A 19984-nucleotide genomic window follows, 5' to 3' on the forward strand; every position below is an offset into this window, starting at 1 on the left:
AATACTCTCCTTGCCTTTGGTGATGAATGTAGCTGCTAAAACAGATGCAAGTATGTTTTGCAATCAAAACTGCTAATCTAGATTTGAGGTTTCTTTTTCTTCTAGGACAGCAAGGAAGTTGCTGGCGGGGGTGATATTTACTGTCTATTCTCCCATGAAGTTTTATAATTGTTGCATTGAAATTTATGCATTGATTTCTCTTTTCAGTTTGGCAATGCACTTCTCAGATATCAAAAAATCAGCAATTTTGTGTTTCAGGATTTTAATATGAATTTTCCTGTATTAGCAAAATATAATTATTAGTTTTGCAACAACAGCAAAAATAACAGGGTATGCATACCAGAAGTTTAACTTTGCACAAGAATTGTGCCCCTGTATACAATACATCACACGTCATGTTAGATACAATCATCTATTAATTGGTTTTAAGGGGTCTAAATGCTTATAAATATTGCAAATTAGCAGATGTAAATGAGGAGAGAAATCAGCCTATTTTAATTTTAAAAACAACCATTTTGTATAATATATATTCATTACAATCATTAGAAGTAATTGTATTGGAGATACATAGAACAGGCATGTTTCTAAAGTTTAATAAACTAGTGTATTGTACATATTCTTCAAGTTTTAATTCCTAATGAAGATATTATTACAATTGGGCTTTTCTTCCAGTGTTGAACAAAGTTTATTCTCACAAGTGTAAGCATATATCTCATTTAGTTATTATGTTTCTTGTTGATTATTTTAGAGATTATTTCTAATAAAAAAGTTATGATTTCATTTCAAATTTAAATTCCAAAATATTCTGTATTATGCTATGTATAATGTTTACATTATTTTTTACTTATATACCACATGTAATAAAATGTTTATTTTATTTCCTGGCATTTCCAACATTTACTGATGTATGTCTTAGATAATATTCATAGATAGTGGTAGTATATCAGAGGTGGTATTCAACAGGGTCTGACCAGTTCTGGAGAAATGGTAGCAGAAATTTTGAATAGTTCGGAGAACCGGCAAATACCACCTCTGACTGGAGATTTTACAGTATCCTTCCCCTGCCATGCCCACCATGCCACGATCATAGAACCAATAGTAAAAAATTTTGAATCCCACCATTGCAGTATACCGTCAATAAAACATTTTATACCAATTTTTCTTTAGTTTATAACTGTAAATTTTATAGATTTAGTCCATCATTCTTCCTACTATTGTATGGTAACTTTATTTGAATGTTTTATGCATTTTATTGCAAGTTTTTATTCTGTGTCAAGTCTAAATAAAAGTTTGTATTTACAGCCTAATAAATGGTGTTGATTTATTTTAGCATTTCAAATTCATTTTTTCCTGATGTTCTTCCTTCCTTTTTGAGATCTGATCTTCAGGTGAAGATCTTTTCATTAAATAATTCTTCCTTTTTTTACGTTCATAGAACCTGAGTGTATCATGTCTGTATACATAGCTACCTCCAGAATTGCCATTTTGCTATTTGGAGACTTTACTCATTACAAGCAGCTTACTTTATAATACAATTTAAAACTTGGAGGGGCAAAGCCACATTTCTCTTTAGAATTTTGTACAATTAGTGTGTTTTATTGATTGTTTCACTGAAATATTTTTTCAATTAATCACTTTTCTCCCTTAAAAAAGAGTTGTTCAATAGTGAAATGGTCAGTTTAAATTGAATAAATACACATATTTTTGAACAATACATTTTAATTACCAATTTTGATGTAAACTGAACATTTATTTTATAGATAATTTGTTTTATTATTCACTTCCACTTTCCCTTTCATTTTAATTTATATTTTAATGTTTGATTTTGAAATTTGATAAAGATGTAAATTGAATAAGAGCATTATAAGAGCTGTGATGGTGTAGTGGTTAGAGTGCAGTACTGAAAATTACTTCTGCTGACTACTGGCTGCCTGCAATTTAGCAGTTCCCAGCAGGCTTAAGGTTGACTCAGCCTTCTATCCTTCTGACATGGGTAAAATAAGGACCCAGATTGTGTGGGGCAATATGCTGACTCTATAAACTGCTTAGAGAGGGCTAAGTGGTATTGATATTGTGAAGTGGTATATAACTCTACGTGGTATTGATATTGCTATAATTTTTTGTTTTGTTTTAAATGCATAGTGCTGATAGCATGATCATGAAGATCATGATGATCTTAGAAAATTATGATGTTCCAAGAGGTACAGCAGGACAAGGTAGGGATCTAAAAGTGCTTAGTTTAAAGAAAAATATGGGATTATTTTCAGCAAACACATGTTTGTGAAACTCTAATTTCTACTTTCCAATTTCTTGTCCTTGTTAGAGACAATGCAGATGATTCCTGATTTGGCTAGAAAGACAACATTTATGATTTATGCTCTTGTCTTTGCATCAATACATAGCTAATTCAAAGACTGAGGATTAACAGTTTCTTTAGGACACTATTTACAGGCATAAAGATAATAATTTATGAATGTATATTCACCTTTTTTGCCATAGCCTAGGTATGATATTTTCAAAATAATATTATTCAGAACATCGAATAAGTAATTTTAGATATTAAATATTACTATACATTTTAGTAGTTAAACATAGAAATCTTTGAATAGCATGCAATAGATGTAATTTTATGGTTTAATTGAATACATTTTACATTATTCTAATAGTTGCTGGAAATTTTAATTTAGGGTCTATTTCTGGATAGGAATAAGATTTCTAAAAAGAAAATAGATCATAGAGAGAGTAGAAGAGAAGAGTACTTTATTTGGTCAAGCGTGGTTAGACACACAAGGAATTGGTCTCCAGTGCAGAAATGCTCAATGTACATGCAAAAATCCCAGAGTAATAATAATCATGATACCAATAATAGGAGGTAGTAGAGAAAATGAGAAAAATAATAATACTACAGTCATCAGTAAATATATTTAGATATAAGACAGTACTATGGGAATTAGGTATTCAGAAGAGTGATGGCAAGAAGAAAAAAACTGTCTCTGTGTCTAGTTGTGTTTGTCATGCAATGCTCTGTAGAAGTGTCCCGAGGGGAGGAATGGAAAGAGTTTATGTGCAGTATGTTAGGGGTCTGTAGATATTTTCTCATCCCTCCTTCTCTCCCTTGCAACGTACAGGTCATCTCTGGAAAGCAACTAAGTTGCAATTGTTTTTTCTGCAGTCCTAACCATCCTTTGAAGTCTGATGCTGTCAAGTTTGGTTTCTGTACCAAACTAGACAGTTACAGAAATACAAATGACAGACTCAATAATTCTCTGTAGAACTGTATCAAAAGCTCCTGGGCCAGTCTGAATTTTCTGATTTGTAGGAAATGAGATGCAAGAAGAACATTCTTGGGTATGGCTTTTTAATGATGGTTCTAATGTTAGGCATTCATTTTATATAGAATCCAAAAACTTGAAGGACTCTACTATTGAAATTGTGCTATCTAATATAGTAATAAGTGGTAAAATAGGAAGACTCCTCCTAAATTCCACTCTCATCTCTACGGTTTTAAGCATTTTCAACTCCAGATTATTCTGGCTGGACCAATGGGCCAGTTATTTAACCTCCCATCTATATGTAAGCCCATCACCATCTTAAATGATACTAATGACTGTTGTATCATCTGCAAACTTCAGTACTTTAACAGAGTCTCCTTAGAGGAGGATTAATTATTTTAAACTCAAACACAGATTGCAAAAGATTTGACAAAATGGGGAAACTTACAATTATCATTGATTGGGAGAATATCTACAATTAAGATGAATGTGTATTTATTCCGGACAATTCCAATCTGACTAGGGAAGGAGTTTTTTGAAGATTTAAATAGAATTGTGTTGAAATATATTTGGCAGGGCAAAAAAGCAAGAATAAAATTAAAATTGTTACAAGATGCAATAAGAGGAGGGTTTGCCTTGCCTAACTGGGAGTTGTATTACCAATCAACAAATTTGATGTGGGTAAAGGAATGGATAACATTAAGAAACAATAGACTATTGACCTTAGAAGGGAATGACTTGCTGTTGGGATGGCATGTCTTCCTTTGGAACAAGGGAACTAAAACACAGGAGTATTTTAGAAGACATTATATTCGAGAGGCATTGTTTTTGAATTGGGAGAAGATAAAAAGACAATATTATTTAAAAATTTCACTATGAATATCTACCATTGAGGTTTTTTCTTATCCAATAATATATAAAAAGGAATAAACAGTTAGATATGGTGAGATATTGAATGAAAAGGGTGAACTTAAATCTATGCAAGCGTTGGAAGAACAAGGTGTAAAAATGAATTGGTTTTCATATTTGCAAATACAATCTAGATTTGACAAAGATGTTAAAGCAGGAGGTATTTATGATAAGTTGACTGACTTAGGTAAGATTTTGATGGGTACTGATGAAAAGGTAATTAAAAAACTTTATGGACACTAATTAGAATTTAAATTGGAGGAGGAATAAGTTAAAGAAATGATGATTGCCTAGGGGAAAAGTTTTGGATATGGGATTGATTTAGAAAAAATGGCAAAAATTGTGGTCTCAAAATTATAAAATGACAATGTCAACTGCATATAAAGAAAATTTGTTTTACAGGTGGCATCTATCCCTGATGAGACTTGTGAGAATGTTTAAGAATAAATCAGATCCACTTCCATCCACTTCCATCCACTTCCATCAAATGTTGGAAGTGTCATCAGATACCTGGTTCATATTACCATATGTGGTGGACATGCTTGGACGCAAAGAAATATTGGCCTAAAATCCACACATGTTTGGAAAAAATGATAAAACAACATGCAGACTTTAAACCAGAAATATTTTATTGGGAATTATACCAGAAATATACAACAAAGAGTTGAAATATTTGATTGTAAATGTACTAATAGCCGGTAGGATTGTATTTTCTAAGAATTGGAAAAATGATAAAATTCCTAGGCAGGAGGAAGTTATTAAGAAAATTGCGGACTGTGCTGAAATGAGTAAATTGATATTTGAAATTAGAGAACAAGAAGATAATTTTATATGATATGGGATTTGTTTTATCAATGGTTGGACAAAAAGACATGGTAATATAATAGACTAGATAATTTTGTGATAGAAATTTAATAGATTGATATAAGACATAATATAGACATAAATAACCATTGGTTGAAAATATAACATAAATTTTATGATAAAATTTGGAACATCTCGTATAAAATGATGGAATAAATAGTTTAGTCATGGATGATTAATAACTGATAAATATACAAGCATATGTTAGTTCAACAATATGAAAATTGTGAGTAAATGACTACAAAAGAATAGCACAAAAGATTTGTAACCAAGTGACACACTGTATATATATAATATGAAAGATGGTTTTATGTTTTTATGTTTTGTATGTGTATGTTTGTTTTTTTTAAAAAAAAATCTTAAAAAAAACCAGAGGCTCCTTAGACATATAGTAATTGGTATATACAGGGAAGGGTAAAATAGAGTACATAGCCTTGAGAAGCACCTCCAATTCTGTGTGTTGCTTCTGAAACCTGTCCATAAGCATAATTGAAAATGGATCTTGACATTTCAATCATAGCTCCTTGAAAAAAATCATTAAATCTGTATGCTGCCAATCTTACCAAAGGAGACTCTGGTTGGAAAAATTCCCAGTTGCCTAAGTGCTGAAATGCTCTTATTTTATAATAACTGCTTCCAAGAGGATTTTAAAAGTAACAAAAACTGGGTGACTTAAAAAATAAAACTATTGCCTGCACAAGGACCAACTACTGAAATAGGATATGTATATTATCACCTGAAAGCTGAAAAATTCACACTGGAGCAACTGGAAAGGAAAACTAAACCCATGATTTTTTTCCATTACAAGAAAGGCCATTTATTCTTTCTCAATTTTATCTTAATTTTAGATTCATATTTCTAATGTATATAAAACAGCTACACTCTTTAAAAAATAAACCTTTCTTTATATTCTCTGGGGAAATGTCCTTGTACACACTTATCTCATATAGCAGGTAAAACCTGTGGGATACATCTCCCAGTTTACTTATTATAATTTAATGATGCACAATAAATTTACTAAAAAGCTAATGCTTAATGATGCACATCAAAATTATCAAAAATGAAGGAACTTTGCCCAAATATACATCTCCCACAGTTCATTTATTTTATTCAGACACTGTTGGCAGGACAAATCAATATATGCTTATTGAAAGCACATCTCATTTTATTTAAAAAGATTTAATTCAAGATAAGATTTCCAAAATAGGACTGTGCAGAGGCAAACTGATAGAATGCAGAATGCAGAGGTAATTTAAGGTGAAAGCACAACAAAGTTTTGTACCAAATACACTATGCCGTCCTATTATTGGATCCATTATTCCACTGAACAAATTAAAGGGGGAAATATTTTAATAAGCAAAACTCTGTATAATCAACAGCTATTGATAATTTTCTCCTCTTTCTTAGATTGGTGGTCATTATCCACTCATAAATATTTCTATTTATTGTTTCTTTTGTGTGAAAATATAATTTTATTCCAGAATTAGATTTTCTAATGGTTCAGCTATTATATATTTTGTGCATTTTTTTTAATATGATGGTTAATATGATGCTTTATATGATGGTGAAGGAAAATAATTTGTCACCATAAACATTAGTTCCTTGTTTAATCAAGTAAAATTGTGTCAACATTTTTGCTAATTATAACTTTCATTATGAAAAATGACAGTATCACTGTTTCAATTAGATCAAATGGCATCTTATTCAGAATTCTGTATACATGTTTCTTTGCTACAAAATCATTTTCCCTATTGTTAGTTGCACCTTAATTCTAATGCTTAAATTATCATTATGTAGATATAATCTTTTACAGTTTAGAGATGTAGACATACGGGACAATCACCAGAAACACCAGTTGACTAACACCAGTTCATTTAGTGACCGTTCAAAGTTACAATGGCACTGAAAAAAGTATCATGACCATTTTTCAGTTACAATCCTTGAAGCATCCCCATGATCATGTGATCAAAATTCAGATGCTTGGCATTGGTTCATACGTATGACTATTGCTGTGTTCTAAGGTCATGTTCACCTTTTATAAGCTTCTGACAAGCAAAGTCAATCTGGGGAAGCCAGATTCTCTTAACAGCCAGGTTATTAACTTATCAACTGCAATGATTCACTTAACAACTGTGGGAAGTAAGGTTGTAAAATGGGTAAAACTTACTTAACAAATGTTTCACAACAACATACATTTTGGGGTTAACTGTGGTCATAACTTGAAGACTACCTGTAGTATCTCTCCTGCCATCACCATTGTCACAAAAAATGGCACAAACTACGATTACTATATTTTAATTTTTGCTCTTCACTGTAATTCTCATTATTTTCCCAGGGCATATCTTCCAAGATCCAAGCACGTACACTGAATAAAACCAGATGAGATGCTTCCTTCTTTTGCTGATTTCACTTGTTAACCAAAACATAGAGAAAAGGATCCCTGGTTTATTTTTTGATAAGACCTTCAATTCTTTGAAGACTTTTTTAAAAATGAAAGTTGGGTTATCTAGTAGAGAATAATATTGTATGATGTCCTGATTATATTCTAACTTTGGTATAATAATTATTAACCAAACACAATGTTGTATATAGACAAGAGAAATGAGTCAAGCACCACAAAATTCCTATTCTTAGGATTAGGGAATCCTGTTGAACTGCAGCCTTTTTTTTTTTTGCTCTTCTTGATGATTTATCTTGTGACATCAATTCGAAACATCATCATCATCATATTAGTGGCAGATAACCAACACCTTCATATCCCAATGTACTTTTTCCTTGAGAATTTGTCCTGTGTGGAGATTTGCTATTCTTTGACTATCTTACCAAAAATGTTATCTGATGTATTCAGTGGAGACAGAACTATTACTGTTAGAAACTGTCTAATCCAATATTATTTCTTTGGCTCTTATGTAGGCGTAGAAACATTTCTTCTTGCAGCAATGTCTTATGACCATTATTTGGCAATATGTAGACCTCTATTCTATACTTCTTTAATGAATAAGGAAGTTTGTTTACAGCTTATAGCTGTAGCATGGATAAATGGTTATATGGCTAATAGCATTATTGTCTTTCTGATAGCTCAGTTTTCATTCTGTGGATCTAATGTGATAGATCATTATTTTTGTGACTTAAGTCCACTGAAAAAACTGTCTTGCAGTGATCCTAGCTTATTTGAACTCATTGTTCTTCTCTTGTCTTTTATTTTTACTGTTGCTCCATTTTTCCTGACCTTCAGTTCTTATATTTGTATCATTTGCAGCATCATAAAAATCCAATCTATTATTGGAAGACAGAAAACTTTTTCAACCTGCTCCTCTCATCTTATGGTGGTTTGTCTTTTTTACAGCACCTTAATCGTTGTCTATATATTGCCAGACACCCCAACTCTGAGGCATCTCAATAAATTTTTCTCCATTTTTTATACAATCCTGACTCCTCTGGCCAATCCCCTCATCTATACTTTAAGAAATAAAGAAGTTCACCAGGCTTTAAGAAGAACTGTTGATAAGTTGAGAACCTTTTTTTGAAGGCAGCTAGACAGAAGATAAGAACACAAATAATGCCTAGCTGGATCAGTTGTCCAGTCCATCTAGTCCAGCAGTCTGTTCTTCCAGTGGGTAACCAGATACACAGGGAAGCCCACAACTCTCCCAAAAGATGGCCTTCATATAGAACCACACTGCCATCAAGATTTTCCTAGCTTCCATGGAGCACTCACAAAGGGATAGGCCAAAGAGATTCTTTATCTTTAACTGGTAAAAATGTTGAACATATTTGCTAAACTAGGAATAGTTACTGTATGTCTTTGCAGCCACAACAATACATCTCTGGTGTTTTGCTTGTCAAGGATGTAACAACTGTGATGAAGTAGTGAAAATGATTTTGACTGTAATTTTGTACTTTGTCCATTTTATAAAGAAGGGTAATATCAATGTTAAAATTAGTGTGCTGACTTTTTTTAACAAAATGAATAAATTGAGAAAATACAACTTAATCAGGAATGTAATTGTATTTGCACTTCTGATTAATCATTGTAACTTGATTCTAATCAAAAATTATCTGTCTTGTAGATGTGACTTTATATACAGTAGTTTAGAATGGAGAAAGAGGAATGAGATGGATTATATGAAACGAAGTTGTAAATTTCCTGCCATAAGCACTGATTAAAAACAATCAAAATTAAACTTTCTTGCTCAAATATTAGAAAATATTAATCAGTAGAACATTTTGAAATTCTATTTTTTTCAAGTTTCCAAGACAAAAATAAATAAATAGATTGAACAAAACTGGAAGATTTCCTTTTTATACCAATCATTTCAACAATTTAATTCATAAAATAAAGATGTTTAAAATAAAGATGCTAAAATATGGTGATTGGCTTTTGGTAAGGCATTGGATTCTGTGTGGATGAAGCTACTATCTTTAATAAAATTGGGATTTGTCATTGTAACATTTAGTGGAGGATACATATAAATGATTTCTTCATTATATTTTAACTGGTACACTGCATAAAGATATGACAAGATTGCTGGATGCAGAGAAAGCAAATGAGATAGGTATCACAGAATATATCCTTGTATGTTTGGGGAATCCTACTTAATTATAACTTCTTCATTTCCTTCTTGGTGATTAATTTTATATATAAAAATTATATATAACTTTAAATAACAATAAGCACCAATACAAACTAAAGTAGAAAAAGAAAAAAAAGGAATAAATGAAGGAAAATAAAACTAAAAGCTCAAAAAAGAAAAATTAGAAGAAAAGGAAAGAAGAAAAAGAGAGAGAAAATAGAAAGATATAAACAAGTTGCTTCCAATCTTCTTCATGATGGTTGTAAAAACAATGATAGTTTAAACAGTTTTTCTGTAAGATGGCTCTTTTTTTCTGTTATCTATTTCATCTAATCATAAAAAAGAAACATTTTTTTCTTTTATGCAAAAATTCCATAAGAAATATAAGGTCAGCGTAGATATTATCTTTGTCATCACCACTAACCATTTTCTGTTACAGCTATTGCCAGATTTTCCATCTTTGTATATACAAGCATCTTACTTCACTTACCATTCATAAAAAGAGTGTTCCATGACTTTTTTCTAACTCTTTATTCACCAATCCCAAGAGGAAAAGTTCTGGTTGCAACTGAATATTAATTTTTGAAATCCTCTGAATAACTGTATGAATTTGAAGCCAAAAATTTCTTTCTTTTTTAATATGTCTACCAAACACATTATAATGACCCTTCTAGTTGTTCTCTTGATTTTATTTTATATTGGTAAAATTAGATTATCTCATGATATATTAAACATTCAACTTTGCCTATTATTTCTCACCCATAAAACACTTCTTGTGCTGACAACAAAAGTGTGGCTCTCAGCATAAGAACAAATGTGACCAGGATTTGTATCTATTCCATATTCTCTCAATTACAAGTCCAAATAATATAAAATTTGAAATCTACAATAACCTTGACTTCTAACAGGAATCCATGCCATCCAAATTTGAGATTTTGTTCTTCTAACTCTAAAAGTCTTTTACTTTTCAGAAAAACCCATTCTTTTTCCACAAGCTGCAAAGTATAATTTTAAACCAGATAGACCCAATCTTCTTTTTTCTTTTGCATCTTATAACACTTGGTTATTTAACTTGTGACTTTTTCCAGTGCCATACAAACTTGGATATATTGTTTTATCTTTGTTAATGGTGCAACAGTTGACAAAATAGATATTGTCTGAAATTCTAGGGAAATATATGTTTATCATAGAAATTCTCCCCAACAATAAAAACTGTAGATTCTTTTAGTATGTTTTTTAAAATTTTGTTCCCAGTTTTAACATAATTATTTTGAAACAACATACAATTAATATTTCTCATAGCGACACACAAATATGTAATTTTTTATTAATCTTAAAACTCATTTTCTTCATCAATTCTGTTTGATCTTTTTCATATTTCTTGTTAATTTTTGTCTTATGATTATTAATCGCAAAACCTGCTAGCAGTTTTCTTCTGAGTGGAGTTCAAGGTGGTAGTTTTATTTATTTATTTATTTTGATTTGTCAATATGTAAGTATATACATAGTTATGAATACATGAAATGGGTACATATAAGAAAAATAAAAAAAACAATAGGACAGGGAATGTAGGCACATTGGTGTGCTCATGCATGCCCCCTACAGACCACTTAGGAAAGGGGTGAGGTCAATAGTAGATAGTCTAAGGTTAAAGTTTTTGGGGTTTGGAGAAGAAACCACAGAGTCAGGTAGAGTATTCCAGACATTGACCACTCTGTTGCTGAAGTCATATTTCCTGCAATCAAGTTTGGTGCAGTTAACCTTGAGTTTGTATCTATTGTGTGCTCTTGTGTTGTTATGGTTGAAGCTGAAGTATTCATTGACAGGTAGGACATTGCAATGTATGATTTTATATACCATACTTAGATCAGACCGAAGATGGCATAAATCAAGGTTTTCTAGGTCTAGAATTTCAAGTCTGGTGGCATAAGGTATTCTACAATGAGTAGAGGAGTGGAAAACTCTTCTTGTGAAATATTTCTGGATTTTCTCAACTGTACTAATATCAGATACATAACGTGGGTTCCAGACTGATGAGCTGTATTAGAGTATTGATCTAGCAAATGTGTTTTTTGTAAACAAATTTTATTCAGTTTTTCACATAAAAACAAAAAGCTCTTTTTAGTGGACAAGATATTTCCGGCCCATCACTTTTACAAACAAATATGAAAATAGTTATACATTCATATATGCATACTTAATTCTACTATTACCTTTTCCATTCCAAACTTTCAGAAAAGAGAGAAACAAACAATTTAATCCTAGTCTCTTTGATTAATCTCAATCCAAACATCCTTTCATTTCATTTCAATTATTTCAAATATAATCCTTTGATATTTATTTTAAAAACAAAAAATAACAATATATATTTATCTAATTTAAAAAAAAGTTCCCAATGTCTCTCCTTCCTTTAATAGTCTGTATTAGCTTATTAATTTAAATAGTTCTTTAATATGTTATATTTTCTTTCCATCACACATTCTTCCTATAAATTCTAGATTAATACAAATTTTAACACTAAAAATAAAGAAACAAGCATAGGTTTCCCCCCTTTTACTGCTTTGAATGTGACACCTCAGTGGTTAAAATATACCTTTATTCCCTCATCTTGATTCCCAATAAACCTTTATTTTTAAGTAGTTACAATAATAATCATTACATCTTTTCATTTGGATTCCGCAATATATCCCCCCCCAATTTTATTTCTAATTTCAAAAAAATAAAAGGGAAAGATTGACTATTTAATTCCTGGTCACTGATATTGACCTCATTTTTAAACATCTTCACATTCATTTCAATTATTACAATTTCTTCAATAGACCTTAACTTTTCTTTTAAATATAAAAATAAAAATGTATATTCATCTAATAAGTTATCAGTATCTATCCCTCCATTAATAATCTATATTACCCTATTTTCTAAGTATTTTTAATTGCAAATATATCTTGTTACCACTTGTCACCCTGCAGAATCCTCCTTTTAATTCATCAACCATTATCTCTGAAAAAACAATTTCTTTTTATCATTTTACTATTTCTGTGTTTCTTTATTTCCTGCACCTATTTCTTACTGCCCCTCCTCCCCCTCTTTTTCCCATATCTTTTCTCATTCCAATTTATATCCCTCTCTTTCTTGATATCTTCCTTTCCCCTTTTCTGCTGTGTCTTTCTACCTCTCCTGATCTCACAGGTATTTCCCTTTATGATTATCTTCTTAAATTTCAACTTTTAAATCTTTCTTCTTTCCCCTCGTCTTTGTAGCGTTCTTTGTGTTAATTGCCTATTTAAAATGGCTTCTCCTTGAGTCGACTCCTCCTCCTCTGGAGTTCTTTCTTCTTGTTCTTCAATCACCCTTTCTAACACAGAGCAAAGTGATTTGCCTCTTTCCTGTAGTAATTCTCTCATATTTTTAAGTTCCATTCTTAATTCCCAAAGAGATATCATCATTACACACTCTTGTATTTTATAATCATTGAAGTCCACAAAAAAACACTTTTACTTTCCTTCTTTCTTCTTCAAGTTTTCTAAAGTTCTCACTTGTTCCAACCCAGGGTCTATACCAAAAACATCAATCAATCCCACAATCAGTCTTTCCTTGCTTCTTTCTTTATTCTGGTTCCTCTTTCACTTTCTAAAATTCTTACTTTGTTTCAATATTTCTTTAACATTATATTGACATAAGTTCATACTGAAACAGGATGATTTCCCTTTTGGTTGAGTTTAAGTTATTTGTCAAAAGATGGCACTCTCTGTTTATATAACACCTTTTCCCCCTATTTTATTATTTAGGGTTTTTCGAACCTCAATATTCCAGCACAATCCAGTCTCCAATTTGTAAGTTTTATTATTATTATTATTTGACAATCTTAAATCCAGCTTTATTTTACACCTTTTTATTGCCAAAATATTTTAGTCCAATTTAATTAAGTCTTTAGTTCCGGCTTCTTACTTTCCCGGTTCAAAGCCTCGCTTAGCTGTCAAAATTATTTTCTTATTTTTTTCCTGTCCCTTTGTATTTCTGCCACTCACTTTTCTTTTCTTAACAGTTCGATGTTACCTTAATCACAGGGTACTTTTGTTTAGTTGTTTTGCCCAATTATCCTGGCTCAGATGTTATCCACCTCTTTCTTCACTCCTGCACAAATCTTAATCCAGCCAAGTCCTCCTCTTTGGGGTGGCCATTTTAAACCACCACTGCTTCAGTTGTCTTCAGGGGGGAAAAAGACCAAGCCCAGGAGGGGAGATGCGGCTCTCCTCAACCTGGCTTGCAGCTTCCCCTTACTCCACCCCCCTGCAAGGCAACTTCAGCCCCTAATCGCAATGATCAGGGCTCTCCAACAAAAAAGCACGGACCATAGCCATGGACAGTCACAATCTAGAGTCAGTCAGTGAGGAGGGCTAAACCCAGAAGTCTGGTCTAGCAAATGTTTTGTATGCTCTAGTTAGTAGTGTGACATTACCAGAGGAAAAGTTACATAGGATTAGGTTAACAACTCTTAACGTGTTTTTGGCTATGTGGTTACATTGGGCTCTAGCCCTTAGATCATTTGAGATGAGTACTCCAAGATCTTTGACAGAGTTTGGATCATCAACAAGGTCTTGACTATTCAGCCTGTATTTTATTTTCTGATTTTTTTTTGCCAATGTGTAAGACAGAGTATTTATTTGTTGAGATTTGAAGTTGCCATTTATTTGACCATTCTGATACATAGTCAAGATCTTTTTGAAGGGTAGCAGTATTGTCTGTAGTATTGAACAGCTTTACATCATCAGCAAAGAGAACGCAGTTGCTCTTAATATGATCACAGAGGTCATTTATGTAGAGTATGAAGGGAGTTGGCCCTAGAACACTGCCTTGGGGGACACCACTGTTGACAGGTACAGAATTTGATAGGACACTCCCAATTTTGACCATTTGTTGTCTGTTTGACAGGAATGCTTCTATCCAGTTATGCAGTTGTCCAGAGATACCGTAAGATTTTAGTTTTAGGAGTAGTTTGTTATGTACCACTGAATCAAAGGCTTTACAGAAGTCTATGTAGATTGCATCTATTGTTTTGCCCTGATCGAGTTGTATAGTCCATATGTTTTTGCAGTGTAAGAGTTGCAGAATGCAGGATAGTTTTTTTTCCTGAAACCAAATTGTTTCAATAAATAGTTATTGCCTTTTAAGCTTCACATGGCCCAGGACCAGCTTAACTGCAGGATCACCTCTTTCTGTTGGTTTCTGGTCATCCCACCAGAATGGATAGAGTGGACTGGCACTCAAGGTCCCTCTTCTTAAATATTGATATTCTGTTTGTTCTCAGGAAGGTGCCAGACACTGGGATAGGACAAAATCGGATCCTCTGAAAGTGACTCCCTGAGCAGCTAGGAGATTTTCCTCTTCTGCTAGTTCTTTGGCCTCATGCTGTCCAGGTTCAAACAGTAACAACTAGGAATGGCATCAGATGGTCCTCAGACAACTGCAATTAATTATTTGTGAAGAGGAATATGGGTGGTTGCAATTCATGGTAAGAATGGCCAGATTGTTGGATCTATCATCTGTTCAGATTTTGAAGCATACCTTCATTTTAAGATCACTTTTTGAATTTGTTTTATTTTGCTTTGCCTTACATTTTAAATGTTAAAATCTGATTGAACACTGAAGTATCTTTTACACGTTGCTGGATTATAAATGTGATTTTTGTTTTTTACTACTTTTCTGGGAGGTTAAACACTTGATTTTGCTGCATGGAGTTGGCAGCATGAATGTTCTTTTTGTAGTGAAAACGATCTGATTTACACTGGGCTCTTACTGTAAGGAATTTGTAATTTACTGGATTTTACAATAACTTTACTGTTTTACTGTACTTTATTTCTGAATATTTTTTAATTCTTTTTTTCAAGACAGGAACTCTTCCTTTCATCTCTTCTATTCATGCTCTATGGTGGGAAAAAATATCTCAATCATTCCTGCAGTTAGCTGTTTGTGGAATAGACTGTCTCTGAGAGGAATTGTCTATGTTTTTGGACTATGGGGTAAAAATGGAAACAACAAAAGACTTCTTGGAAGTCTTTGAAAGAATAACTCTTTTTTAATATACAAGTTCTCTTTGAAAATTTAATAGGTTCAATGAAGCAACAGTAACCTATGAAGATAATAGGTTCAATGAAGCAACAGCAACTATAAAACAATCAAAAGATACTCAGATACAGGCAATAGCAAAAACAGATTTGGAATCAAAATGGATTGGAAATTAATTTGTCCCTGACAGAGTTTAAGGAGAAGGAACTTTGGTGGAAAATTACAGATTTGATGGAGAAGACTGGAATGGCTATGAATTCAAGAGATTTTGAGATGATAGAATGGATGGTTATGAATTAGATTTTTTAAAGAAAATTCATGGACTTTTTAAAAGACAAATGCTGTGGCGATACTTGCAACTGAGATTCAGAATCAGTTAAGGATATTTGATCCTGCATGGACCAAAGACAATGACGGTAGCGGATTAGACAGAAATTGAAGCCAGTGCAGACTTTCTGCAAACTAAATGCAATAATAAATTGTTGTGATTGGGATCTTTTGCACAAAACCTAGCACTGCATACTGTGGAAACTAGCTATCCTTGAGATATCTCTTATTAAGTAGCTCCTGACAGCTTCCAAGTTATTTGGGTGTCATCTTCCTTGGTATGTTTACTTTTTATATTATGCTTTTAAACCTGTTTGCTTTAGTTAATAATAAAGCTTAAAATATCTTTATTTACTGGTGTGCTTACTGCCTCTTGATCCAAAACATCCAACTGCCTAGGCATCTGTTCAGTGTCCTGACAATGAAAAAAAAAAAAATCCCACTTGCCACTAGAAAACTTTATAGCAAATCTTCAATCTTTTTTGTTTTTTTGTGAGAAGAAAATTTTCACAATGCTAGAAAGTCAATTTCACTCCTGCCAAATATTGGACTCCTGCTTATGTTAATTGTGAAATTGTGAGGATGTGATTGAGATTTTATTAAAAAGATGGTTTAGAGAAAAAAAATAGAAGACATTTCTTTGAGCACTTACTGATTTTTTTTTTTCAAGATGTGAAAAAAATAGCTATTGGATTCTATAAACTTTTGAGCAATATAACGCATGATCTTAATTGATGCTTATTTTCTGAAAAAGACTCTAGGCTGCTTGAATTTTTTATTAAGAAATTTTGGTTAAGAAAAATCTGAAGCTATAATCTTTATTATGGTCAGTATGCCAGATCATTTTCATATATATGTCTTCTAGGTATTGCCTTCAGTAAAATATTTTCTTAAAATAACATTATTGACAATTATTTGCTTTCTTTTGGTCTTCCTTGTGTCACTCATATTTTGGAGAACCTAATCTAATCTGCTGAATGCAGACTTAATTTCCTGGGGATTGATAATTACTCAAGAAAACTGATTATATTTGAGTTAAGCATTTTGGTCACCTTAACCTAAAATCACTAAGAGAGTCCATTTACCATTTATAAAACGGCATGTATTAGTTTTGTTCATGAAATAATACTGAAATAATTTTATTTTATTTTTTATTTTATTTATTTGTCAATTGTTTACGAGATAATAAGTAAAAGTGTATACAAAATTATGAATACATGAAATAGGTACATATAAGAAAAATAAAAGAAAAATAAAAGAAACAATAGGACAGGGATGGTAGGCACGTTGGTGCGCTTATGCACGCCCCCTACAGACCTCTTAGGAAAGGGGTGAGGTCAATAGTAGACAGTCTAAGGTTAAAGTTTTTGGGGTTTGGTGAAGAAACTACAGAGTCGGGTAGAGTATTCCAGATATTGACCACTCTGTTGCTGAAGTCGTATTTCCTGCAATCAAGCTTGGTGCGGTTAACCTTGAGTTTGTATCTGTTGTGTGCTCTTGTGTTGTTATGGTTGAAGCTGAAGTATTCATTGACAGGTAGGACATTGCAATGTATGATTTTATATACCATGCTTAAATCAGACCGAAGACGGCGTAATTCAAGGTTTTCTAGTTCTAGAATTTCGAGTCTGGTGGTATAAGGTATTCTACAACGAGTAGAGGAGTGGAGAACTCTTCTTGTGAAATATTTCTGGACTTTCTCAATTGTGCTAATATCAGATACGTAATGTGGGTTCCAGACTGATGAGCTGTATTCGAGTATTGGTCTAGCAAATGTTTTGTATGCTCTAGTTAGTAGTGTGATATTACCAGAGAAAAAGCTACGTAAGATTAGGTTAACAACTCTTAATGCCTTTTTGGCTATGTAGTTGCAGTGGGCATTAGCACTTAGATCATTAGAGGTGAGTATTCCAAGGTCCTTTACAGAGCTTGGATCATCAACAAGATCTTGACTATTCAGCTAATACTATAATGAAGTCATTCCTGAATTGGAATTAGACATATTCACAAGGGATTGTTTCTGTAATTATTAGACATGATAATTTCAACTTTTTTTTACAAAATAATATTTAATAAAGGCAGAGACAGAATTTCTATTGACTTCTAAAGCTGCTGTTAATTCTTTGGGGCCGGACAGGCTAGGAAACAGAGCATACAAAGATTGATTCTATTATTACATGGAATATGATATAGTTTTGAAAGCCTCTCTGAGTGTCTTTTTCTTCCTCACTCCTTTCCATACCAAGGAGAAACAGACCAGGTTAGTCTTGAATTATTTTTTCTTCCTTCTTTTCTTCCAGGGTAATATAGTGCTTATGTAACAACTTTTAAATGCAACTTTTAAGGCCATCTCTGTAATTTTCTACAATAGAGCAGTATCACAAAAAACAGCAAAGTAGTTTCTTTTCTGTCATCACTATTGTTCCTGAAAACTACAAAAGGTTTGCTTTATATTTTATTTCGGGTGTCTTTTGATGACGCAAATGTTAAAGAGACTGACAGAATAGTTTTTGTAATTCTCAATCTTTTTTCAGTCTGAACTTCAAATATCATCATGCAGAGATGAAGAAAACCAGATGAGAAGATGCCATCTTATTATAAAAACCATTGTCACAATTTCATCATTAGTTAAAATGGAGAAATGTAGAGTCCTCATAATTCGTTCTAGCTGAGTTCTTCAATTTTATGTGGACTCAAGCTAATTCTCAAGCTATATTTTATAAGAAAGTTTGGATTCATTATTATATGTTATGCATTTAAGGGCTCAGATTGATTGATTTGGAAAAATGTTGAATGGAAATAAAGAAAATGAGACAAGCATCACCAGATTCATCCTCTTGGGTCTGGAGAATAACACTGAGTTGTGGCCTTTTCTTTTCTTACTCTTCCTGGTGATTTATCTTGTGACAATAATTGGGAATCTCATCATCATTTTATTAGTTGCAAACGACCAACAACTTCACACTCCTATGTACTTTTTTCTGGGGAATCTGTCTTGTCTTGAGACTTTCTATTCCTCAACTATTTTGCCAAAAATGTTGAGCAATTTGTTCACTGGAGACAGAACTATTACTGTGAATGGATGTCTGTCCCAATATTATTTCTTTGGCTGTTGCGTAGGTATAGAAACATTTCTCCTGGCAGCAATGTCTTATGACCGTTATTTGGCAATTTGTAGACCTCTATTATATGCTTCTGTTATGAATAAAAAGCTTTGTTTCCAGCTTATAGCTGGAGCATGGCTAAATGGTTTGATGGCTAATAGCATTGTTGTATTTCTTATAGCTCAGTTTTCCTTTTGTGGACCGAATGTAATAGACCATTATTTTTGTGATTTAAGTCCACTTGAAAATCTGTCTTGCAGTGATCCTAGCCTGCTTAAAATAATTGTTTTCCTCTTGACCTTAATTTTTACACTTGCTCCATTTTGTCTGACTGTTAGTTCTTACATCTGTATCATTTCCAGCATCATAAGAATCCAATCCACCATTGGGAGGCAAAAGGCCTTTTCAACCTGTTCCTCTCATCTCATGGTTGTATGTCTCTTTTATGGAACTATTATCATTGTCTATATGTTACCAGACACCCCCACTCTGAGACAACTTAATAAAATCTTCTCCATTTTTTATACAATCCTGACTCCTCTGGCTAATCCCCTCATCTATACTTTAAGAAATACAGAAATTCACAAAGCCTCTAGACGCTTTCAGAGCAAATTGAGCCGCTTTTTTTGAAGGAATTATTTGAAGACATTCCTTCTTCTTCAGTACTAAGCATTTTAAATTCTTCATCAAAACAACAAAAAAATCATTAAAAAAGCACAACAAAGAACGGGCTTTCTGCACCAACTCAGAAAGCTCAAACTGCCCAAGGAGCTACTGATACAGAGGAATTATTGAGTCTATCATCTGCACCTCTATAATTGTCTGTTTTGGTTCTGCAACCCAACAAGCCAGACACAGACTTCAGAGG

The 19984-nt window shown here is 32.6% G+C and overlaps 2 protein-coding genes across 2 annotated transcripts; both read left to right on the plus strand.

Moving 5' to 3' along the window:
- The first annotated feature begins 7624 nt into the window (after window positions 1-7624).
- LOC148124192 (olfactory receptor 1f45-like) lies at window positions 7625-8572 on the plus strand. Its single transcript, XM_087917213.1, has one exon. The coding sequence runs from the start codon at window positions 7625-7627 to the stop codon at window positions 8570-8572; it is 948 nt and encodes a 315-aa protein (XP_087773339.1).
- A 10226-nt stretch (window positions 8573-18798) lies between these two features.
- On the plus strand, window positions 18799-19746 carry LOC113450815 (olfactory receptor 6B1-like). Its single transcript, XM_026722117.1, has one exon. It carries the CDS (start codon window positions 18799-18801, stop codon window positions 19744-19746), a length of 948 nt encoding a protein of 315 aa, XP_026577902.1.
- Window positions 19747-19984: the final 238 nt, after the last annotated feature.

Source organism: Pseudonaja textilis, chromosome Z (assembly GCF_049901715.1).
Source record: "Pseudonaja textilis isolate UNSWEBS1 chromosome Z, rPseTex1.2, whole genome shotgun sequence".
In the NCBI taxonomy this organism is placed as follows: Eukaryota; Metazoa; Chordata; class Lepidosauria; order Squamata; family Elapidae; genus Pseudonaja; species Pseudonaja textilis.